The sequence below is a fragment of the Polyodon spathula genome, chromosome 11 (assembly GCF_017654505.1).
Source record: "Polyodon spathula isolate WHYD16114869_AA chromosome 11, ASM1765450v1, whole genome shotgun sequence".
Classification (NCBI taxonomy): domain Eukaryota; kingdom Metazoa; phylum Chordata; class Actinopteri; order Acipenseriformes; family Polyodontidae; genus Polyodon; species Polyodon spathula.
The window spans coordinates 35,361,105-35,387,134 of record NC_054544.1 but is presented as its reverse complement, the minus strand read 5'-3'; the positions used below and the strand labels follow the sequence as shown (position 1 = coordinate 35,387,134).

The following is a 26,030-nucleotide window of genomic DNA, read 5'->3' as shown; positions in this document are numbered from 1 at the left end:
TTTCGTCCATAAAAATGTCTCCATAAGTGGGGCATGGATCTCTTTTCGTCAAATACCTCGACTAGAACTTCTAATATCTTTCCCATTCAACTTCAGCAACAAATTCATCAAACAGTCTATCATCGTCCCTCTTCCCTGTGAAAGGGCGAATTTTCCTTTCCTTCGGGATATACAAATACGGACACGGCAGAGCCGGTTCCGCCCCTTGGCCCAAAGCCTTTATTGCCTCCATTCCTTCGGTGTGCCGACCCCTTAATTCCTCTAACTGTTCTTCTAAACTCACTATCCTATCCTGCTGTGTCTATCGCACTCACAAAGTCGTATTCCGATTACTTTCTGCTAAACCTATAATGCTATAGCCCCAACAAAAAAAAAAGTTTCTTCTCAGAGTATTTAGAGATACACAGTACCTTTCTTTCTTCTTTTTTCTTTAGTCCCGCTCCTACAGTCCTATTGTCACCTTGCGGTCCTCTTCGGCCTCCGCTGAATTTCCCGCACTGCTCACCAACTCCGATCATCTCTGATCCTCTTCGCCCTGTCCCGTGCCTTCCGCCCGACACTCCAGTCTAACAGCTTTGCAGCCTCCCTCACAACATTGGCTCTTCACTGACCAATCCACCCCCCTCCCAACAGGGCTGTTGTTTCTTCGTTAAACACCACTCACACAGGGAACTGGGTTCTTTTTTTAAGGGTCTCGGTTTATTCACCAAAATATAGGTAGGAAAGAAAGGTCGAAGAATGGATGTACAAGGGAAAGAGGTGAATAATTTATTCAGAGCAAGAGAGTGGTGGCAGCCTCTGTAACAAACAGACATACATTATCATCAGGGCCTGCCACCTCCACACGTTTTACATCGTGGAATTCAGTACAATTTAACATGTTTTATACTTAATATAAAACACAGTATTTTACTTAACCAACAATAGCAGAATCATTGTTATATTATGTGAAGGTATACACACCCTCTATTTCATTTTCTTTCAGGGTTCCAGTCAAACTACGCAACAGGTGTTTCATAATGCAGCTCTCTCTCCATCCAGAGATTTCTGCACTCTGCCTAACCTGTTCTGATGCAAACCCCTTATAACTCAATGCCTTAAAGAGATAGTCCTGCATTTGGCTGATATAAAACTACTACTAATAAAAGCTGCCTTTAGGCCTCTGTAGCTCTGACATCAGCGCCCCGCCCCTCGGGTGCTGAATGACTATGCAGAGCGTAGGAAGCTCAGCCTCTTTTGCTTCAGGCCGCAAGGGCTACTGAAGTGACCTCTCTGCTTGATGGCTATTTTCTCTTTCTGAGAATCAGGGTTGCATCCGCAACCTTACGTTCTCTTTCAATTCGAAAATAGCCATTAACTAATGGGTACTGTGTACCAAAGCAGTCGCGAGGGAGACCATGTGGCTGTAGGACAAGATCGGTCCACATGTAAAAAACGGAACAGCACCTCAGCGCCTGGTTCGAAAGACATATGTCCTAACACTGTTCTATGAACAGATGGTCTTTAACAGTACGATATCATAAGAACATAAGAAAGTTTACAAACGAGAGAAGGCCATTCGGCCCATCTTGCTCGTTTGGTTGTTAGTAGCTTATTGATCACAGAATCTCATCAAGCAGCTTCTTGAAGGATCCCAGGGTGTCAGCTTCAACAACATTACTGGGGAGATGATTCCAGACCCTCACAATTCTCTGTGTAAAAAAGTGCCTCCTATTTTCTGTTCTGAATGCCCCTTTGTCTAATCTCCATTTGTGACCCCTGGTCCTTGTTTCTTTTTTCAGGTTGAAAAAGTCCCTTGGGTCGACACTGTCAATACCTTTTAGAATTTTGAATGCTTGAATTAGGTCGCCACGTAGTCTTCTTTGTTCAAGACTGAACAGATTCAATTCTTTTAGCCTGTCTGCATATGACATGCCTTTTAAGCCCGGAATAATTCTGGTCACTCTTCTTTGCACTCTTTCTAGAGCAGCAATATCTTTTTTATAGTGTGGTGACCAGAACTGCACACAATATTCAAGATGAGGTCTTACTAGTGCATTGTACAGTTTTAACATTACTTCCCTTGATTTAAATTCAACACTTTTCACAATGTATCCGAGCATCTTGTTAGCCTTTTTTTTATAGCTTCCCCACATTGTCTAGATGAAGACATTTCTGAGTCAACAAAAACTCCTAGGTCTTTTTCATAGATTCCTTCTCCAATTTCAGTATCTCCCATATGATATTTATAATGTACATTTTTATTTCCTGCGTGCAGTACCTTACACTTTTCTGTATTAAATGTCATTTGCCATGTGTCTGCCCAGTTCTGAATCTTGTCTAGATCATTTTGAATGACCTTTGCTGCTGCAACAGTGTTTGCCACTCCTCCTACTTTTGTGTCGTCTGCAAATTTAACAAGTTTGCTTACTATACCAGAATCTAAATCATTAATGTAGATTAGGAATAGCAGAGGACCTAATACTGATTCCTGTGGTACACCATTGGTTACCACACTCCATTCTGAGGTTTTTCCTCTAATCAGTACTTTCTGATTTCTACATGTTAACCACTCCCTAATCCATGTACATGTGTTTCCTTGAATCCCAACTGCGTTCAATTAATCTTTTGTGCGGGACTTTGTCAAAAGCTTTCTGGAAATCTAAATAAACCATGTCATATGCTTTGCAATTATCCATTATTGATGTTGCATCCTCAAAAAAATCAAGCAAGTTAGTTAGACACGATCTCCCTTTCCTAAAACCATGTTGACTGTCTCCCAGGACCCTGTTACCATATAGGTAATTTTCCATTTTGGATCTTATTATAGTTTCCATAAGTTTGCATATAATAGAAGTCAGGCTTACTGGTCTGTAGTTACCTGGTTCAGTTTTGTTTCCCTTTTTGTGGATCGGTATTACGTTTGCAATTTTCCAGTCTGTCGGTAACACCCCTGTGTCAAGAGACTGCTGCATGATCTTGGTTAGCGGTTTGTAAATTACTTCTTTCATTTCTTTGAGTACTACTGGGAGGATCTCATCCGGCCCAGGGGATTTGTTTATTTTAAGAGCTCCTAGTCCCTTTAACACTTCTCCCTCGGTTATGCTAAAGTTATTTAAAACTGGATAGGAACTGGATGACATGTGGGGCATGTTGTCAGTATATTCCTTTGTAAAAACTTGTGAAAAGTAATCATTTAATACATTTGCTATTTTTTTTTCTTCATCTACCATTTTGCCATTTGTATCTCTTAAACATTTAATCTCCTCTTTGAATGTTCTCTTTCTGTTGTAATATTGGAAAAATATTTTGGAATTGGTTTTAGCTCCCTTAGCAATGTTCATTTTTATTTCTCTCTTGGCCTTTCTAACTTCCTTTTTGACTTGGCGTTTGCAGTTCCCTTTTTGGTTGTTTTGATTTCTGGTGGTTGTGTTTGACGAAGTTTCTTTTTTTCCCTGCTTCTGCCTACCTGAACCCAGCTGTTCTGACCTTCTATCTACCTGGTGGCTTTCAGTCTGTTAGGGGTGAGACAGACTTCCATGAATTGTGGCAGTTCCTCAAGATCCTGTTGCTGTCTCACTTCTTCCAGCTCCATTTCTAGCATACTTACTAGTTTATGCAAATCCGGGATCGCGCTGCACTTTACGCACACTTGGTTTCAAGGTTTCAAGCGGGATACACTTACCACATGGGTAACACTGGAGAGCATACTCAGAGAGTACAGCAGTCTAATCCAGACTAACACTAAGTGGTCTCTTCCACTGGTGTAATAGAATCCAAGACCGATACTCCAAAAAGTGGAGCAGAGCAATGCAGTACATTCAGTCTGCAGAACCTCATGGAAGTGTGTGGCGTAGCCCAGCTAGCTGCAGCACATATTTCCAACACTGGGACACCTCAAAAGAGGGCCCAGGACATCGCCATACCCCTGGTAGAATGTGCCTTCAATTGTCCTGGGGGGGTGGGGTGGAGTGGGGGGCCAACATATTCACAAGCCAGAGCAATGGCGTCCACTATCTAATGGGACAGGCTCCATTTAGACAATGCCTGACCCAGCGTTCTAGAACCATAACATACAAACAACTGTTCAGTGTGTCTGACACCCCTTTTACAGTCAATATAGCACCTCAGTGCCTGCACCAGGCAGAGCATGTGCAACCGTTGGTCCTCCAGAGAGGAGAAGGGAGGAGGATGGAATGCCATTAACTCCACAGGTTGGTTCACGTGGAACGGGGATATTACTTTAGGCAAAAATGGGCCAGACACCAGTCACCAGGGGACCTCTTCTGGAGAGGAGATCCGTGATATGGTTGAGTTGGACTGGTAAGTGGACTGCTCGAAGAGAAGCCAACCGGGGCTGCGACCACAGTAACAGCCGAACCACCATGCGGTTGATATATACCACGACCGTGGTGTTGTCTGATCGTACCAGCACGTGGTTGTTCCGGATCACCGGAAGAAAGTGCTTTAGGGCGAGATCTACTGCCCTGAGTTCCAGGGCATTGATGTGGGCTGAGGCCCAAGGCCCCGTCCACACTTCCCGAGTCCCCACACCGTTCCAGACTGCGCCCCAGCCGTGGTTGGCGGCGTCTGTGGTGATTACTTCCCTCCAGAAGATGGGACCCATGGTTGTCCCCTGACGAAGGTTGGAGGGGATCCTCCACCAGCGCAGGGTTCTCTAGCGGGACTGGGATATCACCAGCCTGCGATGTCTGTCTCATTGCCGGTGAAGCGCAAATGAGTTGAACCAGGCCTGGAAAGGCCTGTGGTGGAGAAGGCCCAAAGGAAGGGCCTGCGAGGCAGTAGCCATCAACCCCAGCATGTGCTGACACAACACCATGCTTACTGTCTCTCTCAACCTGAATAGGGAGAGGCAAGACTCTATTGCGGTAACTCTCCGAGTTGTTAATGTAGCCCGGTGGAGCGCACAGACACAGGTGGAGCACAGGGGTGCACGGGGCAACGATGTGTACCAATGAGTGCACGCATGGGTGCACAGGGCACAGATGTGCATGGGAGAATGCACAAGCACAGGGTGCGCAGGTAAGTGCATGGGCATGGATGTGATGTGCACGGGGTGCATGGGGCACGGGGCATGGGGCACACATGCGTGTGCGCTGCGATGATGTGGTGAGACACACTTGGGGAATAATCCCTCAGAAAACCCAATTAAAATTTAGATCGGGGGATCTAAACTAACACACAGTGTTTACAAGAAATGCCGTGTGCAGCTGGTGTCTGGAGCAGGTTAAGGTCTAATAAAGACCGCTGCTGTAGGCCCAGGGCCAACACACACACCTCATGTTTCTTTCCTGAAAGAAAGAAAAACAAAAAGTTAATTACAAGTAAAAGTACAAATATTAACAATAAGGCTCTAAATAATAACCAGCGAGACAGGCTCGAGAGTCCGCAAGCTGAAAAGAGCGAGAATAAGCAACTCAGCCAAGTGCTTAAGGGGCAGTATGAATTGAATACAAGAGCTAAAAGTGGACACCAAAATCAACCGAGCCCGGTGATTTTGCGGCCTGCGCTCAGCAAACGTAAAACTACAGATTCAGTGAAATAAACCCGGGGAAGGGGCAGCTGCTAGCTTCCCATGCACAATTAAGGCAACGGAGGGTACAAACACTGATTTAATTAAATAAAGAGAGTTGTAAAAACAACCGTATAATTACGTTCAATCCTGATCAAGGCTGAAAGCAAAAGAGGCTGAGCTTCCTACGCTCTTAGTTATTCAGCACTCGAGGGGCGGGGCGCTGACTTCAGAGGTAAGGATGCCTAAAGGCAGCTTTTATGTTAAACTCAGCATAATCCTATCACCTGACAGCAATACCCATTAGTTGATGGCTATTTTCAAATTGAAAGAGAATATTTTTTTATTATTACATTATACCTTCAATAAATATGGAGTGGAATGACCCACTGAGAGAACAGATCATCATGCAATCTCTCACAGCTATTTACAATCTGAAAAATGTTTTACAGTGTCTATATAGTGATCTCACATGTGAGAACCATTGGGGGCCATTTAAGAGGTGTTCTCTCCATAATGCATTAAAACCATCGTTGTTTGATGCAGTGCTGAACATGAAAGACAATGTGTTTTATTGTTTAGCATATGTTTATAAAAAATACCAATATAAATTATTCAATAAATGGCAGTCACCACATATAGTTTCCTTGACACATGTAATACAGTATGTTAGGGACTACTAGTTTCTGCTATGCCAATGTATGTTCTTTCTGGACAGAAATTAAATGTTTTAGGTTCTTTACTTAAGCTTCGAATTATGATCCAGGTGTGTTTCCCAAGTTCATCCAACTTGTTTCCATGACTCATGATGAGTTTGCATGATAATTAAAATGTTTACATAACAACTGTGCCTTGAAGTAATCTGTTTAATATGATATATTAAAATGGAGTTAGGTGTCCCACATAATTATAAAATTAGATAAATTAGAATATGTATTTTTCCCTTCACAAAAATTTTCAGAACAGCAAAGTTTCATGTTATGTTTTCTGCTTATGTTCTGGAAAGTGCTGCCAATTTCAATTGATTTCTTGACTGCCCATTGAAATTTCAGCTCATTCAAACATTAACTAAAGTACTTATTAATTTGAACAATCTGTATACTGTCCTTTTTTATTTTGTTTGCTGTAATTGAATGTACTTTGAGATCTTAAAAGTTTGGAATCACGGTATGCTGTCTGTGACCTCAATATGGAAATATGCTTTTAATTACCACACTATGCACTTAGACTGTCAAGCTCAATTCCTGCTGCCATTTGCAATGTCAGCTCGATTGTACATTTCACAATATGATTGATAACACTATGTAACACAATTTTTGTTCTTCGGTAGTAAGTGTTGTTTCCTAATTGCTTATGATTTCCTTCAGAGCTTTGTTCTGGTGAGTTCCAGGTTCAGCAGCTGATCCTAGCAAACAAGCAACTAGTGTTCAAATCACTGGAAGATAAAGTTATTTGGAATGTTGCTGGTGACTTTGAAGCTCTGGCTGTGTGGGACCAACCAGGCATCCCAGGCTACCTTGGGGGATTACCAGGTAAATAAAAGCAGTAGGGCTCTCCATAAATGATGGATACGGTGGCATTATAGAAAGGAAGTCGGCTTTTTTAGAATGAAATCAAACCTGGGAAGTAAAATCCCATAGATGAAGCCATCCATCTGCTGGCAGTCACCAGGCAGAATCTGAGACAGCATTTTGCCTAAGTGCAACACCTCTGTTGAGTATGGTAATGGAAAACAGTGAAACTGATTCACTTTTTTGATTTCTTATAGATGGGTGCCCTCCTGCAGTGAACTCATATTATCATGGCTGCATGCGAGTAAAGATACAAGGCAATCGTGTGGATGTTGACACAGCAAAGAAAAAATATGGTGGTATTCGGTCCCACAGCTGTCACTCTGATCTGCAACTCGGAGCTGGAAAGTGAAAGCACTATTTATTACTCATTAAGACATTAGCGACATTGGGTTTCAATATTAAACAGCAGATTCTACTAACACAGCATTTTAACGCTAATTTTTTCTCCAGGTGTTTTTTTTCTAAGAGATCATCACTGAACCCCCATTAACAGCATTTAATATTCTAAGATGGGAATAGATGAAACCAGGTCTACTTAGAAAAATCACAACATATTATATTTTCCTGTTTTGAAATTGTTTAGCTTAATATGATACTCTGCAACTATATTTGTTAATTCATGCTGACAGTGTACTAATTTAGCCAGACCACACATGTAACTAAATGACTGCTTAAATGTACTTTGCATGAATAAAGTTAAGATGCAATACTATACAGAATATTTCAAATTTGAATAGTTTACCATCTATAGTAAATCCAGACCTCAAAAGTTATTGGAAGAACTAGTAAAGCTTAAAACAAAGACGGTGGCTTTACCCAGCTTTGGTTCGTGATGTTCCGACCGCAGCTCGCTTAAATCAACTCTCAAAACCCACCTGTTCTCTTTTGCTTTCCATGCTCCTTAAGCCTGATATCTGTTACTAGCTACTGCTACTACTTCACGTATTGTTACTATCATGTATTATGCACTTTCCACTGTATGTAGTTTACTATTTAATGTATTATGCTACTGTCATGTAGTATGCACTTTCCACTGTATTCAGTGTACTATGTGTTATGCTACCATCGTGTATTATGTTCTTTCCACTGTATATCATATATTATGCATTTCTCGATTTGAAGGATTATGGATTTTCTTGTATTTTTATTGCATCTTGTAAAGCACTTTCTGATGGTGTTCCACTATGAAAGGCGCTATATAAAATAAAGAATTGATTGATTGATTAAGCGAATGCTAAAACAAATGTTATTTTTTATTTATTTGTATTTTGTGGATATATACGGTTACATTATATTTTGTATAATAATATAACTAAGAGACACAGAAACATGCATCATAGTCATATACAAAAACAGAAATGTCCACTGGTTATGATATTGGCACAAAGATCATCAAGAAAGCAATTTAAAAATTAAAACCATTTTTGTTTGTGCACATTTCTAACAGATTCAAAAAATATATCAAATATAATTTTGTTATTATAAATATATTGGAATGTATTAAACATTTTACAAAATATCTAATAAATTTGAATAACAAAGAAGACATTTTGTATTTATTGAACATACAGAATCTTCCTTCAGAAATTATTAGGCTGCAAATTTGATCACAATTCAGTATGTGCTATAATATGTAGAACATGTTTAAACTTTGGGCTGGTTTCACAGACTGTGAATTACCACTAATTTTGGGCTACCTTATCTAAAGTAAAATTAGACAGTGGTAGATTAGTGATCGTCATGTTCTGGTCTGTGCAACCAGTTGTAAATGTTGTAGCTAAGAGATGATCAACTGTATGTGCACTTCAGGCTGTATTCATTAATGCCAGCTTGGGATTTAGCATTTTCAAAGCAGCCAGCAAGCGTACTGCACGGAACACAAGTGTAAGTCACAGTTGGAATCTCTAATACTAACACAGGAAGTTAACTGTGGGATTTGGCAGCAAAGTCAGCTTCACATGAGTTGAAATGAAAATCATCTGCCAAGCATGGATACTTACAAAAGTCTTAGACATGTTGCATGTTTTACTCTGATGCATTATGAGCAGCAACAATTTACTCAAAGCCTCCACCAGTGTTATATTGTTATATACTAGTACAACAACCTTGACTTGCATAAAGAAGGAAAAACATTGAGTGAAATAGCTTGCATCACTTGATTTTCAAGGTGTGGTATCTGAAGCATAATCAACAAGTACAGATGACGAAACATCATCTGTATTTGACCAACCCAGGACTGGAAGACCCAAAAAGCTGTCTAACAAGGATGAGCAATACTTGAAGATAATTTCCTTAAGGAATATAAAGAAGCCAAGGGTTGAATTGACAACAGAACTGGCAGAAGACACAGGTGCCGTTGTCCATCAAATCAACCGTACGAATGTCACTCTTGAAATCAGGACTAAAAGGGTGCGTACAGTAAGAATATCTTTGTTAAGAAAGGGGAACTTGACTAAAAGGCTAAAACATGCACAAGAACAATGTTAAAAGGTGCTTCGTACTGCTGATGGATGGACAAAGACACCTGTACCTTCTGCCAGTTCTGTTGTCAATTCAACTCTTGTCTTCTTTCTATTCCTTAAGGATATTATCTTCAATCCTTATTAGACAGATTTTTGGGTCTTCCAATCCTGAGTTTGTCAATTATAGATGATGTTTCTCTGTACTTGTTGATTATGCTTCAGATACCACACCTTGAAAATCGAGTGATGCGAGCTACTTCACTCAATGTTTTTCCTTCTTTATGCAAGTCAAGGTTGTTATAACAGTAGAAAGCACTAGTGGAGGCTTTAAGTAAATTTTTGATGCTCATAATGCATCGGAGTAGAAAAATGCAATATGTCTAAGACTTCTGCACAGCAGTGAAAGTTTTAGTACATTCAAGACTACAGCAGTGGCCAAAAGTTGTGCATCATAGAATTAATTACTTTTACTTCATAAAGTTGAATTAAATCTGCTGAATAATGTTACATTAACATTGAAATACATAATGCTTTGTAGTTTTCCATATACTTATTGCAAAAACCAGACACAAATTTAAAAATGTGACATTTTGAAATCAAACATGAAATACTGTACTACTGTTATGGCTTCCAATAGATTTTTGAGATACAATTTATTTTTATTTTTTTTGATTACATGATGTTAAATCAAAGATCTAAATTATACAATTTTTGCAAAAAAATAGATCACAATGCTAAAATATGTTGGCATTTATGAATACAACACATAAAAGGACACATTTTTAAATACATTTAGTTATTTACAAACATATAACACACCTGCTTTATCCTTTCTTAGATGATGTGATTCACAAATGAATATGTGCATCTAAATACATGTTTTATAACAAACAGGTGCTTAACTAGAATGAGCCTATAATGATGCTAAATAGAAAATTAGAACAACAGCTCTCAACAGTAGTCCTATCGTCATTGGCAAGAGTACATTTTTAAACATTTTCCATAGAGGAACATGTTCAAATCTTCGAGCAGGCACAAGTGGTCTTGAACACAATTTGTACTAAATGTGAAGTATTTTGGTTTTGCACAGCACTGCGAATGGATGAATCCACTAGAACACCCAGTCCTCTACAAGTGATATTACTTACACTACTAAACTAGAAATAAAGCACATTACATGTATCTCCAAAAAAAACAAAAAAACACATGCAGGTAATCTTATGTATTAATCTTACTGCTCTCATGATACATAATGCACTTTCTGGCTTACATGAAAAAAAAGCAATTTTACATTTTGGCTTCTTTATTTAAAAAAAAAAAAAAATCAGTTTGAGGTAAAGGCAGCCTCACACTGAATATCCACTTGCTGTTTTGTGAGGCTGAAGATTGTAAGGGGGTGCAAACGGAGGGGGGTTGAAGGTGTCTGGAGGGCTGGCAGCTATCGGCTCTGCGAGGGCTGGCAGTGTGAAATGGACTGATGGGTTCTGAAGAAAAACAAAACAATAACAAATCACACCAAATAATCACTAGCTATAAATAATGTTACTTGCAATTATCACTTTCTATATTCTTGTCCAAAAAAAAAAAACTGAACTCTTACAAATATATATATATATATATATATATATATATATATATATATATATATATTTGCAGAGCTTGAAAATCGGAAGGCTTGTGACTATCTTAATTTATATACAGATAATTCATGAGGCAATGAAACTGTAGTCATTTTATCACCATAGATTGTTTACATTATTACAAAGATATGCACATTTCAAAGCATGTTTTAAAGAGCCAAAGCTTTGATTGTTGATTATTTCTAGCGCTTTGCACAGCCACTTTGCAAAACACAGTAAAAATGTTTACAGATATTAATATGTGTCTAGCAGGCTGCTACCATTGACTAATATATAAAGGTATACAATTTTGCCTCATTAGGTTTATGGGTAAAGACTGTGCAAGTCAGATAAGTCAAAACTAGCAGAGAGACCAAGTGCAAGGCTAAATAGGAATCACAGGTATAGCGAATGAATACAAATTGTGTTACACTTGAGAGAAGAGGACATACCATTAAAATGCAAAAATGATTGAATTAGCACTGCTCTTTGGTAAAGCTTTCATAGTATTTTCTATCCTGTCATACGCGTAACAATAGTGCTTCGCTGATCACTTTATCATCACTCTGAAGGATTAATATGTGAAACGGCTAACCGGATACAATGAGCTGGCTCCTGGGTCCTGTAGCAGAAGAGGAGCAGTCGGTGGCAACGCACCATTGAGCTCCTTGTGCTGAATGGAACTGTAATTAGTTGGAGCTAGAAGCTGAGTGTTTAACTCAGGACATACAGCAGACCCCTTTTATAAAAGAAAAAGAAAAGGTATTGCAGATCATGCCAAATATTTTTGCATTTCAAAATAAATATACAACTATGGTCAAACGTTTTGCATCACCTAGAATTAACAAATGTATTAATATGAACATAATTTAGATATTTTATTGAACATCGAGTAATCAAAGAAACGACTAAACGATATCGCAAAAGTCTATCGGAAGCCATAATAGTAGTACAGTATTTCATGTTAGATTTCGAAATGTCACATTTTTAAATTTATGTCAGTTTTTTGTTAAGTATATAGTAAGCAAAACAAGATGAAGCTTAAGCAAAGTATATTTCAACAGCACTACTTGATCCATTGCATCCAACTCATTTTTTTATTTGATAAAACAAAAGCTTTGCTGAACATACAACAACGAAGACAGAAAAATCAATTTAACTGCTAGTTTTCAACAAAACATCTTGGAAACACATGTTATCTGATGATATAATGACAATATTATGCACCAGAATCAACCTTTCTCACCACATCTTTGATACTGCCAAGCACAGCTGTAGCCAGAATCCCCAGGAAGAAAACCAAGAGGTTCAGGGCTGTCAATAGCCAGATCATCACATACAGGGACAGGACTTCCTGGCAGCTTCTCACTCCCACGTACTCATAGTGATTATTCAAGTATCCCCCACTGAAAATATACACAGTTACACAGTTTCAGCATTCTTTCAAAAGCCTTTGAAGATTCAAGAGGCCTCATATATTGTTTTTCAAGCTCCAATTTCCAGCGTCACCACATGGAACTGCAATCTAGGCTTGCAATCTTGGACCGACACAACCACTGTTATGTCTGGCTTTGCAGTACATGAATATAGTTTTGTGTTGTAGGTTCTGAATCACTCCAGGTCCAGTTATCGTACAATATTCATGTGATGTAAAAATCTCCAATACAACAAGAATTTCCAATACTTTACTGATTTAACAAACACTAAACCAAGCTCACTGCAGACACTGTAATACAATGCAATGTTCAATTTTCATAATAATTTTGCAGGTTTACCACATTTCTCCTTTGCGTATATTAAGCTATTTTTAATAGATTACCACAGCTTGCCATGGTTTTTAATATGCTTCACATTATCTTTCCCTGCTTTACAGTCCTTACCTGTGCTTCAACATACTTCCAATATGATTTGTGCTACACTTTGCAATGGCATTAACATGTTAAGCTTTTATAAGGGGATTTTAATCCCATCAAAGTATGTATATTGAGGGGGTGCCATAAAGAATTTTTCCCACTGTGTTTTGTTATTCATTTTTTTAACTTATTTTTGTTACACTATGTTTGTGTACTCCTGCCTATGTGTTGAACCATTGTTAGTTTAACTATGTGGTCTCCTCAACAACCCTGCCCTAGGTGTTATCATTGCTGGTACCCTAGTGGCGGTCAACTGTAATTGTATTACGATTACTGTACATATTGTAAATAGAAAGCCTGTGCTCCATTTGCAACGGCATCTCCTGTGTTTCTCACTGTTTGTGTCTCTCATTGTTTCTCAGCAGATATCCTCCTTATTACAGCTCTATGTTTAAGACTGGTCTAACATGTTTTGAGGCTAGAGAGTCATTTTAAAAACACAAATAAATCCCAAATTACAAAAAGGTAAATTGAGTTCATGTTATGTTAGTGTATCAGTGTGTCATTTAATCATTTTAGTCCCCCATTTATTAAAGTCAGTCTTTGGCAAACCTCCTATCTAATTCATCTCTCTTTGTTACCTCCTTATACGCTCATACATTTTAGTATCATTTAACCCAGTTACAAGCATCCAAGAGCCTTTTCCAATGCTTACTTTGTATAGAGTTACAAATGACATTTAAGAAAGTTCTATGGTACAAGCTTCGTTTTATCTTCCTAATAGGTTTGACCTTGAGGTTTGATATCGAGACAATGGAAATCACTTAAAAGAAAGGACAAACAGCACCTGTCAGTACTGGTATGGCAACAATATTTCTTTTTCTCACTAAAGGAGTTACAACACGTCTTCCAGCAGTGAATATCACAGCAGACCCTTTTTTCTCCACTGGGTAGCCCATAAAAGAAATGGCTGCCCCACTATCCCAGTTACTGAGAAATGAAAAAAGGAACTTTTTTTTTTTTTTAGCAAATTGATGTTTTAAGCCAACCTCCACAGCTTTAATTAGTTAATTAGAAGCTTTTTTTAATCTGTTGTCAGCGCATGCTACAAAAAAACACAGACCCCTGACCTAATTGGCCTGGAAGTTTATGAAGTACAAATCCCAGAGTGGAACAGCTTCCCAATTCTTTTCAGGCTGAACGTTATCATAAAATAAATCTGAACACAGCTTTGTAACTAGGGAGATAGAAAAAAAGAGTACTGGCAATCCAGTACTGCTAGACCAATGTAACAGGAACTTACTTAGTCGTGGCAATCAGAGAGACAGAGAAATAGAAGCTCCCCTATAAAACATTGGGAAGGATATAACATTGCCAGTAAGCAGAACAATGGCCTGTTTCCCAGAACAGAATGAACGAAAACCCAGCAAGACAATTGTGAGCTATTGCCTTGTCATTGTCAACTGAGTCTCCTCTACCACCAAATGGAAAGAAATGTAAGCAAAGGAACAGTAGGTAACTGGGCTGTATTTTAAATTTTACTGATTAACTTGACTGTTTTCAAAACTCTGTATAGAAAGACAGATGGTATCGTACTCACTTAGCACAGTCATACAGGTCACAGCAATAGCATGTGCCGCTCCGAACTTTAAGGCTGCACGATTCTGTCAGCCCTTGACAAGGCACCTGCAGAATTCAAACACACACACACACATAAGAGAGCATATTGGAACCGTTATCATGGTGTTCAGTCTAAAATGAGTCATTTTATGAAAGGAAAAACAGTCTGTTGTACAAAAGTAGAATAACTCAAGGAGTTAGTACTGAAGTGTATTGAAATTGTATGGTAGTATTTAAGTGTTACCAAGCACCAAATTATTTAATTATTTTATTTAAAACGCTATGTACAAGTTGCCAGGATACCAGCCAAACAAACACATGTTAATTATCTTCCTCTTTGCAGCAGGTAGAACTACATTAAATGCTGTTAATTCCAGTACAACGCTCCTCTAAGATCAGAATTTAGTGTGACTAAATCTAATTTGATATGAAAGGTCTCAAAACACTTTGCAAATAAATGAGGAGTTACCAGTCAGTACATGACTGAAAAACTGAGTGATCACACACATGTGCATTGAGGTTTACATGGGTAGCTGGGATTTTGGCTGGGGAATAGGGCAAATACTGAAAATCAAATGAAAAAGCATGGCTGCATTAAATGCATATATTTCAGATACCAGGTATAAACCATGACGGGCCGTGCGGTTCCGGTAATATATAACAAATCTGAAGTGGTATATATCATGGGAACCGCACGGCCCGAAGTGGTTTATTCCGCTTATAACACGGCTACCTGTCAAAAATAATAACAAATAATTAAAACACATTTAAATTAAGACAAAAACAGAAACTTTTTATTGTGTAATATAGGCCCAAATTTTTGTAACTAATAACAAATAAAATGGCAGTTTGTCATGGAATTTAGAATGTAGTGGTGCGTACTAAATTTAATATATATATATATATATATATATATATATATATATATATATATATATATATATATATATATATATATAAAACTATTACTACTATTTAAATGACATTTGAAGTTATTTGCCCTTTAAGACAATTGTGACTTACAGAAGCAAAGTAATTCTCGTATAAGTAGCTGTGCCCACTTGTGTAATACTGGCATCTTCCTGCTTGCAGAGGTCTCAGGTCCTGTGAAACAACATGACATTATACAAAGAAGCTAAAAATAATGCATTCATTTGAGGATAGGGAGAAGAAACTGTCTCCAATAAAGACACAGCAAACATACCCTATTAATCAAAGAACATGATATAAACTGAACGACTGTATTAATGCAATTTGAAGACTGAATCCAGGGTTGCAATACCAACCAGCCACAGACTTATAGTCTGTCCTTGGGGACAAGCTGTCTCACTGAGTGTCAAGTGTAAAGCTACAAACAAGATGTCCTCACTGCAAGTCATATGTGCCAGCTAATATAAACTGTGTTTCTCAGAGGGAAAATTAGTCCATTTAATCTAACTGCATGAAACTAACAGTGAATGTGGATGACCAATATATACGTTTTTAATTTTAAATTAACACATCGTCCATTTTATGACCCCAAACAGATCACTTATAACTTCTTAAAATATTCCCTTGATCCAAACATGTAGCAGCTTAGCACTTCATAATTTTGTAAGCCCTGCATTAATCACTTGGGTTTTATATATCGCTTTATGGTTTTCTTCTTTGGGACTAATATAAGCTAATTTAAACAGCTTGTTTCATGAGTTTTCCTATAAATTCAGCCTACGTAATATCTGTGGCATAAAATACCATCTGTAAAAAATGCTGCTGGAAGAAAATCTTTTGTTTTTTCTGCTGCTACAGACTGGAACCTGTTACCCAAAGGACTTAGACCATAAAATGTCCATAAAACAAAACATAAGGGAACATATTGCAAAGCATGCTTCCATATATTTTTACATTTTTATTTATATAATAATAATAATAATAATAATAATAATAATAATAATAATAATAATAATAATAATAATAATATTTTCTAACATATCATAACATTACTGCTACACATCCATTCTACTCAGAATTGAAGACAGATTCAACAGTGTTAAATCAACCATGTTTCATTCATTCACCCCATACAGCTGAGGAGCATAAACAGGTCAGGGAATTCAGCACACAGTGGGAAGAGACAGGGGGGACATCACAAACGACTCGCACACACTATACAGTAACACATCACACTTACCCCACATAGTACAGGACGTTGGTACACACAAGGGGAAACAATAACACAAGGGTTACAGTCTGAAAAGAGGAATAGAAGAGTCCATCCTTCAGAGCTGATAGAAAGTCCAATCGCTCTGTCCCAGCATGCCCTAGGGCTTTAAGGTGTTATCTGACACTAAAAATAGAACTATTTGAAATATTTCTCAAAATCAGGACCAATGTCTGTACTTTCAACAATATCTTCAACATCTTGTACTCAGGTGGTGGGAATGAAAAGGTTTAAGCATCCACAAAAAACAATAATCCACATATAGACAAAACAATTTACTAATGTTTGTAAATCCATGTGAAAACACCTAGTTATCCTGAATGTTCAGTTAAAGGCTTAAAGATGCTCTTAGCATTTTCAGCCTTTCTCCTAATTCACAAAATAATGAAGCTTATAGGAGCTTTTGTATGCTGGCTCCCACTCTCAAACACAAAACTAGTTTTATTTCTACAGATCTGTAACACAAGCAAATGTTTAATAAAATACAGTATAATAAAACTTACAATGTTAAGCACGGTGAAAACTCCATCCACTACAAGACAGAAGAATGAGACAATTATCCCAAGACTAAGGAACATGATAGCTGCTGTCAACTGTAAAAAGAAAAGCATATTGAATTAAGAGCGTATTGAGTTTGTGACTAACGCATACCAGGGCATTTTGGCAAGGAATGGAATTGCTAACAAGCTGCTAAATTATCCATGTATTAATCTAAACATAAAAAAGAAATGCAACTCTATTGATGTAACCATTGCAAAGTGAATGTTATGAAACACTTTCACACACTTTTCTCATGCCAAAATTATTTTGCTTCTGCTATTTCGAATCAATAAATGGGTCAAAAATGGTATAGTATGAAATAACTGCAAGAAAGAAAACTGAATGTCTAGTTCAGAGTAGTTTATTGCTTGTTTTATAAAACTCTACACTTTGCCTTACACATAAGCTTTTGAAAAAATAAAGCTAATTTAGCTTTACAACACTGATAGCAATATAAAAGTTAAAAAAAGAACCAGGCCCATTGATAAACACCATAACCAGAGTGAACAGAGCTTATAGCGGGTGAGTTTCATGTAGCAGCAATGCAAGCATTGCACCCTGTTTCAGTTACTTAAAACATGGTTGGACCAGGCAATACTATTAAATTGAAAATTGGCAGCATTAATACAGCAACCTAGAGAAAAAAATCCATTCTTAACCCCAACCTGAAGTCCCTGATTTTGGTGTTTAAATGTACATTTATTAAATGCCTCACCTCCCACTTAGATATTTAGTGGCATTGGAGAACATAAGAAAGTTTACAAACGAGAGGAGGCCATTCTGCCCACCTTGCTCGTTTGGTTGTTCGTAGTTTATTGATCCCAGAATCTCATCAAGCAGCTTCTTGAAGGATCCCAGGGTGTAGGCTTCAATAACATTACTAGGGAGTTGATTCCAGACCCTCATGATTCTCTGTGTAAAAAAGTGCCTCCTATTTTCGGTTCTGAATGCCCCTTTGTCTAATCTCCATTTGTGACCCCTGGTCCTTGTTTCTTTTTTCAGGTTGAAAAAGTCCCTTGGGTCGACATTGTCAATACCTTTTAGAATTTTGAATGCTTGAATTAGGTCGCCGCATAGCCTTCTTTGTTTAAGACTGAATAGATTCAATTATTTTAGCCTGTCTGCATATGACATGCCTTTTAAACCCAGAATAATTCTGGTCGATCTTCTTTGCACTCTTTCTAGAGCAGCAATATCCTTTTTGTAGCGTGGTGACCAGAACTGAACAAAATATTCAAGATGAGGTCTTACTAATGCATTGTACAGGTTTAACATTACTTCCCTTGATTTAAATTCAACACTTTTCATAAAGTATCCGAGCTTTTAAGCATTTATAGCTTCCCCACATTGTCTAGATGAAGACATTTCTGAGTCAACAAAAACTCCTAGGTTTTTTTCAAAGATTCCTTCTCTAATTTCAGTATCTCCCATATGATATTTATAATGCACATTTTTATTTCCTGCATGCAGTACCTCACACTCCTCTCTATTAAATGTCATTTGCCATGTGTCTGCCCAGTTCTGAACCTTGTCTAGATCATTTTGAATGACCTTTGCTGCTGCAACAGTGTTTGTCACTCCTCCTATTTTTGTGTCGTCTGCGAATTTAACAAGTTTGCTTACTATACCAGAATCTAAATCACTAACGTAGATTAGGAATAGCAGAGGACCTAATATTGATCCCTGTGGTACTCCATTGGTTACCACACTCCATTCTGAGGTTTCTCCTCTAATCAGTACTTTCTGATTTCTACATGTTAACCACTCCCTAATCCATGTACATGTGTTTCCCTGAATCCCTACTGCGTTCAGTTTGAGAATTAGTCTTTTATGCAGGACTTTGTCAAAAGCTTTCTGGAAATCTAAATAAACCATGTCATATGCTTTGCAATTATCCATTATTGATGTTGCATCCTCAAAAAAATCAAGCAAGTTAGTTAGACACGATCTCCCTTTCCTAAAACCATGTTGACTGTCTCCCAGGACCCTGTTACCATATAGGTAATTTTCCATTTTGGATCTTATTATAGTTTCCATAAGTTTGCATATAATAGAAGTCAGGCTTACTGGTCTGTAGTTACCTGGTTCAGTTTTGTTTCCCTTTTTGTGGATCGGTATTACGTTTGCAATTTTCCAGTCTGTCGGTAACACCTCTGTGTCAAGAGACTGCTGCATGATCTTGGTTAGCGGTTTGTAAATTACTTCTTTCATTTCTTTGAGTACTACTGGGAGGATCTCATCCAGCCCAGGGGATTTGTTTACTTTAAGAGCTCTTAGTCCCTTTAACACTTCTGCCTCAGTTATGCTAAAGTTATTTAAAACTGGATAGGAACTGGATGACATGTGGGGCAAGTGGTCCGTATCCTCCTTTGTAAAAACTTGTGAAAAGTAATCATTTAATATATTTGCTATTTTTTTTCTTCATCTATGATTTTGCCATTTGTATCTCTTAGACATTTAACCTCCTCTTTTAATGTTCTCTTGCTGTTGTAATATTGGAAAAACATTTTGGAATTGGTTTTAGCCCCCTTAGCAATGATCATTTCTATTTCTCTCTTGGCCTTTCTAACTTCTTTTTTGACTTGGGTTTGCAGTTCCGTGTACTCATTCTGTGTACTTTGTTTTTGTTCCCTTTTTAATGCTCTGTAAGGTGCTTTTTTTGCTGATTTTTTTTTTTAATTGATCTGTTAAACCATTTTGGCAATCTAGTTTTACATTTAGATTTGTCTACTTTAGGGATGTAATTGTTTTGTGCCTCTAGTACTACATTTTTGAAGAACAGCCATCCTTTTTCTGTGGATGTTTTCTCTATTTTACTCCAATCTACTTCTGTTAGTCTCTGTTTCATACCTTCATAGTTTGCTTTTCTAAAATTTGCTTTTCAGAGAGCTGTTTTGAAAGCTTTACCTGACCTGTGCACCAGTTTTCAATGTACTTTTGATTTTCAAATGCGCTGTTCATCAATCTGTTTTATCAATTTCAAAATATAATAAATTACTTTAGAAAGCAGTACAAGCAGCTGCTTGCTCCTTGTGGATTGTGGGGCCCATACCAACCTAAACAGAATGTACACACATTATATGTGTAGTGTGTGGTGTGTTTATATGTTTGATCAAACAATCAGATACTTTATTTAACCAGAGAAAACCTTACTGGGGACATGTTCTCATGTAAGGGCAACCTGGGGAGAGAACTGGAGCCTTGCATAATTGGAAAATGTCTGGATTTTTGACCTGTTTAGGGTTTGAGCAAGGACAATGTGGTTAAACACCCCAGTCTTCTTATCTTTTAAGTGTGCTCTTCCAGGAAGTTGATAGCTTGCTGGCACATGTTACTTTGCCGCATATGGAAAGGCTGTGATGGAGAAGTTGTAGGTTTCCATAGGATTCCCGCTGGCTGCCTGATCATGTGCTGTAAAGGGTGTAGACACATCTTCAGTACCTATCTAACATGATTCACCAACTTTGTTACAAAATGTTAACCCCTGAAAGTAAACAAGTATTTTGTTTTCAGTATTAGTGCTTCCCAATAAAATGTAAAATATATTTAAATGTTTAAGATCATAATGTACTATAGCACTACAGTAGAACCTCGAACTTACAAACTGACCGGTCTACCAAACACCCCACTTTCAGTCTGTAAACACTCAATCAATACATGGAAAGCTACCACATAGGCACTCCTATAAGCGATGTGTTGGTTATGCAGAAGGCAAACTTACTGTGCCAACAAAGTATCCAGACAGAGGTGAAACAGATTTCAAAGCAAGTAAAGGCAATTTTACAAGGAACATTTTAATTTTAAACAAAGCAAAGGAAGCTGAATGACTGAGCAAGCTGTGTGGATAAATTTGGTTTTAAAAAAAACAAGCACTATGATAACCAGTCTTTTCCTGGATGTTTAAATCTGTGTTTTTGCTGCAGTTATAATTTCAATGGTTACTTAAATGTAGCCTTTTTTCCATTTGTATTGCTGTTTCAAGACTGTAAAACCATAACAATATGATTATTGCACTGCTGTGCTGTATCCTTGTATCGTTCACCAGATTAAGGCTGTAAACAGTAGGTTTACACATTTAATAAAACCATTGAAAATGTATTTTCAGACTTCCGAACAACTTCCATTGCCAAAGTGTTCATAACTCAGAGGTTCTGCTGTTCTATACATCTACAACGCTGTGCCCAATTTACCAGCTGCTTGCGGTTTTCTTCAAGAAAGAGTCCAAGAATTCCCAAAAATGATCCAAAAGCAAACTGTAATAGAAAAACAAGGAGTTAAACAGGTACACACATATGAATGGCATTACATTCTATATACAGGGTGATTCATAATTCACACAGAATTGTTGGTGCATTGAGAAAACTTCTTTATGTGAATGTGAACTGGTGTAGCTAGTTTAAACTATTCTGATTCACATTAATCTATATGCTGGATTACAGCAACACAATTCCCACATACCATGATTTGTATGTCTGAAGTCTTTCACTAAATCCCAATGCAGTGACTGGTTGCACGTATAGACAAACATTTTTAGCAGACTGCCTTTCACAAGAATAGCATACAACATCAGAACCACTTCCTATGTATGTGTAACCCTTGTAAACCAGGAGCTACAGTTAATATTTTGATAAAAATGTAATAGTAAGAGCAAAGTCACCATTTTAACTAAGTTTGAACTTATTAAAATGCTACTGCGCTACTAAACAAAACTAACACTTTGATGATGATTTGTTTCTTTGTGTTATTACGGTTTGCTTGAGGGATTCGTATTTTTAAGCTAGTTTCAAGTTGTGTGGCAGTGCCTGGCTATAATAAAAACATACAACAAAGAAAAGAACTTACAATAATCCCAGATCCATATCCAGTTACACTAACACTTTCTGTTCTTGTTGTAGTGAAAATTCCAAGCACAATAATCAGAAAGGACAAAAGTAACAAGCTGACAACAAGCCATGTTGCTTTCTTCTTTCTCCTGTTGATCAAATCTAAAACAAATGGATAGCAGTCTTTACATGGACATGTAGCCTACAACTCAGGGTAGGATTTCAATGCAAGGTTTTCCTTTTTTGACCCAATACATGTTGAAAAAACACTTAGAGAAACCAGAAAGCTACATGTAAAGTAAGGTGCCAGACTGCACAGACTGTAGCCTCAGTCCATAGTTCTGTCAGGTGGCAGAATTGATTCAGGTGTCATGTGAACCACAGTAGTTGTAACTTTGTAAATGTCTACAGAGATCTCCATTTAAAATTTTTTTAAAAAAAGACTTCTATCTGAATTCCAACTTGATCATCTATCCAAGAAACAGGTAATTACCCCGTTCACATTTAGATGCATTATAATTTATTTATTTAACAGTTCTTGTTAAATGCAGTTAAATCTAAACTAGAATATGCTTCATACAACTTGAGGTAACTGACTAATTTCTAATGTAATCCTATAATCTGTATAATTGTACCAAATAATATTGGACAAGTATGGCTAGTATGAAACAAATATTATATTAATGTCGTCTGCCATTTATAGTAATGTATGTATTAGTTTGTTTGTTTATAAATTAAAAACAGGCAGTTATATTGAAGAACATCCTACGATCATATTTTAATAATGCCATGCATTTACAGAGCATTAGTCTGGGTGAAATAATAGTAGAAGATTAATTTCCATCATATATTTAATATGATATGCTGGTATGTCTAATATGATAATATTATACATAATAATGCACACTTGGTGTACAGGATGGTGTTAGCAATGGTAAACCCCTACAGAATTAATTATTTAGGTATTTAATTTGGAACCTTTATTCAACTAGTTTTCACAAAGATTATTATTATTATTATATATTATTATTATTATTATTATTATTATTATTATTTATTATTATACCTAATAATATAGCCTATAAATGAATTCACGTAGCCTTAAAATGAATACAGAAATGGTCCGTTGAAGTCCTATCATTTAATATTCCTCCATTAAGAGAGTAGATTGGATCCAGTCCTGGCCGATTCACTGGTACTGTATATTATTATACAAAATCTAGATGGTGCTGAGCATTCGTTTCGGAGTTTTTTTTTTTCCTTTTTTTTTTTTTTTTTTTTTTTTTTCTCCTTTTTTTTTTTTTTTTTTTTTTAAGTTACTCATTTCAATGCGGATTAATTCGTTTAAAGTAGACTATTTTTCAAAGAAAATGTTCCAATTGAAAAAGTACCTTAAACTGTGATGAAGTATTGTAATGTATTTGTATTGACCCCTGTGATATTGGATATTGGATATTCGGGTGGATATTCGATATTCGCGCAAAGCACTAATGTACTGTACAATGTAAAGTGAATATGCATGTTTATTTTCCGTGTTCATACTATAGATTGCTAACTCGCAAATCAACGAGACATGGCTGAAATTACTCCTTAGCATGACATCTTTCATGAGGTGAAATAACAGTTATTTGCGAGTTTTTATGTAGGAACTGTGTACCATTATATGACGTAACTTACTGTACAATGTATAGTGAATATAAATGCGCAAATCAACGAGGCATGGCTTAAATGACTTCTTAGCATAACATCTTTCAGTGAGTCAAATATTAGTATTTTGTGTGAAAATCGAATATCCACCCGAATATCCAATATCCAATAGCAACCTAACTTCACCGGGGTTTAAGAGAGTGGATTGGATTTAGTCCTGACTGATTCCCTGGTACTGTATTATTATTATTATTATTATTATTATTATTATTATTATTATTATTATTATTATTATTATAATAATAATAATAATAATAATAATAATAATAATAATAATAATAATAATAATAATAAAAACAAAATCTCGAAATCTCGATGGTGCTGGGCATCCGTTTCGGGGTTTGTTTTTTTTTGTTTTTTTTAAGTTATTCATTTCAATGTGGATTAATTCGTTTAAAGCAGCCTATTTTTCAAAGTAAATATTCCAAATGAAAAAGTGCCTTAAACTATGATGAAGTATTGTAATGTATTTGTATATGTAGCTACTCCATATAGGTATTTGGCTACAGCATACAGAACTACCAGTACCGAAATTGTAGCTTCCAAACATAATTTAAAGTAAGTACAGAAATTAAAGTGCGAGTCCTACCTGATCTGCTTGGATTTGACCGCGGGGAGTTTTGCTTTTGAGAGCTTTGCATATTTCCAAAGGAAGATACTCCCTGTAATACAAATTCCTCAGTGCGGTGTTATCCTGCTGTTTGCACATTCATATCACACTTAGAGGGCAGACACTGAGGGCTGAGCATTTTATAGCCGAGCTGTACTAGGCAGCGCTCCAGAGCAGAACGGCTAAGAAGGACTGATCTTTTTGACACTGGACGGTTCATTGAGTTTTAGAATTGATCCGGACGCCACTTTATCAGGAAGTATTTAGCATGATTCAAGGTCAAATTTGTAACCCCTTCAATATCAATGCAACCTTAAATTTATTTCGTGATGCCGACATAACACATTTGAAAAAAAAAATGTTTTGTTCCACTGTCCTCATAGAGCCACGGAAAGTGACTACAGCTAGGATCCGCTTTCATTGTTTGTGAGTCTGTTTGTGAGTTCAGAATTCAGGTCCATAATGTAGTAATATCTATCTGCCAGTTTGGAGGTAGTGTATTTCATTGGTCAGACAGAGGCCGACCATCCATTTATATTATAAGGCACAGATAACCTACCTTGCAAAGTAAGGTGGACTGTCTCGCAGTCGCTTTAGTATACTGTTAGAAGTGCCATGCACAATTTCTAAAATAAATAATTAATTAATAAATGCCTTTGTTTCCAAATATTTTAAAAAATATATTTTTAAACTCATGCTAACTTTTATTTATAAAAATATACACAGGACATTAAAACGCTTTTTTTCTTATTTCCATAGAGTGATTATTTATGCTGTTTTGGTTAACATAATAGACCCTCAATATACTGTAAAATCTATACCATAATAGATCACTTCATAGTTGATAATTGAACACCAAAAAGTTTCAAATATGTATCTCAACCGATGACAAATTTGGAATGCCATCTGGTCCTTATAAGAAATAACATCTGGTGTGGATTCTGTTGGAATTAGCATCTCTTGATTTTTTAATTCTTATGGTTTGATACTTAATGCATGCAAACAACAAATGCATGTAAGGCTAGTGTTCTGTGTTTACACGACTCAGTAATATAACAATCTTCCAATATGTTTTCTGAAAAATTTGCTTACACAACTTTTGAAAAACGACTGGTAATTTTGTGGGTATATGCTGAGACTGGGCAAATTAGTTACAATAAATACATCATTGACGAAACCAAATCATTGAATGAAAGGGAATCCGGTGATCACTGTTTACATCTCCTTGGGCTTCATGAGGCATTTCTTTGAAGGGCATCTGCTTGTCTTGTTTCAGGTAATGAGTAAGCGGTTTCTAATGCCATTTTAATTGTTTTAGTATGGTGTTGTTTTGAGCGTGACTGGAGTGCCAGGATAGAACAGCCTTCCTTATTCCATTCAAGTCATGCGACACTGACTTTTCAACTCCATATATGACATAGTGATGGGGCTGGTAGAGTTGGAAGGTTTAAATAGAGGTTTTTAGCTCCTGTCCCTCTCATACGCACAGTATGACATTTAATGTGCAATG

At 36.9% G+C, this 26,030-nt stretch overlaps 2 protein-coding genes across 2 annotated transcripts in view; one reads left to right on the top strand and one right to left on the bottom strand.

The window, feature by feature from the left end:
* Window positions 1-10,265: 10,265 nt before the first annotated feature.
* LOC121323126 (transmembrane protein 255B-like) lies at window positions 10,266-24,617 on the bottom strand. The gene is made up of 9 exons (XM_041263930.1): window positions 24,500-24,617; window positions 22,223-22,365; window positions 21,571-21,633; window positions 17,344-17,433; window positions 15,664-15,744; window positions 14,621-14,706; window positions 12,414-12,573; window positions 11,763-11,906; window positions 10,266-11,032 (listed from the first exon to the last, which is right to left on the bottom strand). The coding sequence occupies exons 1-9, from the start codon at window positions 24,549-24,551 to the stop codon at window positions 10,895-10,897; spliced, it is 957 nt and encodes a 318-aa protein (XP_041119864.1). The 5' UTR covers window positions 24,552-24,617; the 3' UTR covers window positions 10,266-10,894.
* The window catches only part of LOC121323125, a 36,595-nt gene continuing 24,865 nt past the window's right edge, over window positions 14,301-26,030 (top strand). The window contains exon 1 of the mRNA XM_041263927.1: window positions 14,301-14,516. The gene's annotated coding sequence lies outside the window, so the exon portion shown is untranslated. The remainder of the gene's footprint in view (window positions 14,517-26,030) is intronic.

Coding starts and splice junctions, on each gene's coding strand:
- LOC121323126 (XM_041263930.1), bottom strand. CDS start 24,551: ATGCAAAGCTCTCAAAAGCAAAACTCCCCGCGGTCAAATCCAAGCAGA. Junction 17,434..21,570: donor AAGAAAACCGCAAGCAGCTG/GTAAATTGGGCA, acceptor TTCTTTTTACAG/TTGACAGCAGCTATCATGTT. Junction 11,907..12,413: donor TTGGCAGTATCAAAGATGTG/GTGAGAAAGGTT, acceptor CTTTTATAAAAG/GGGTCTGCTGTATGTCCTGA.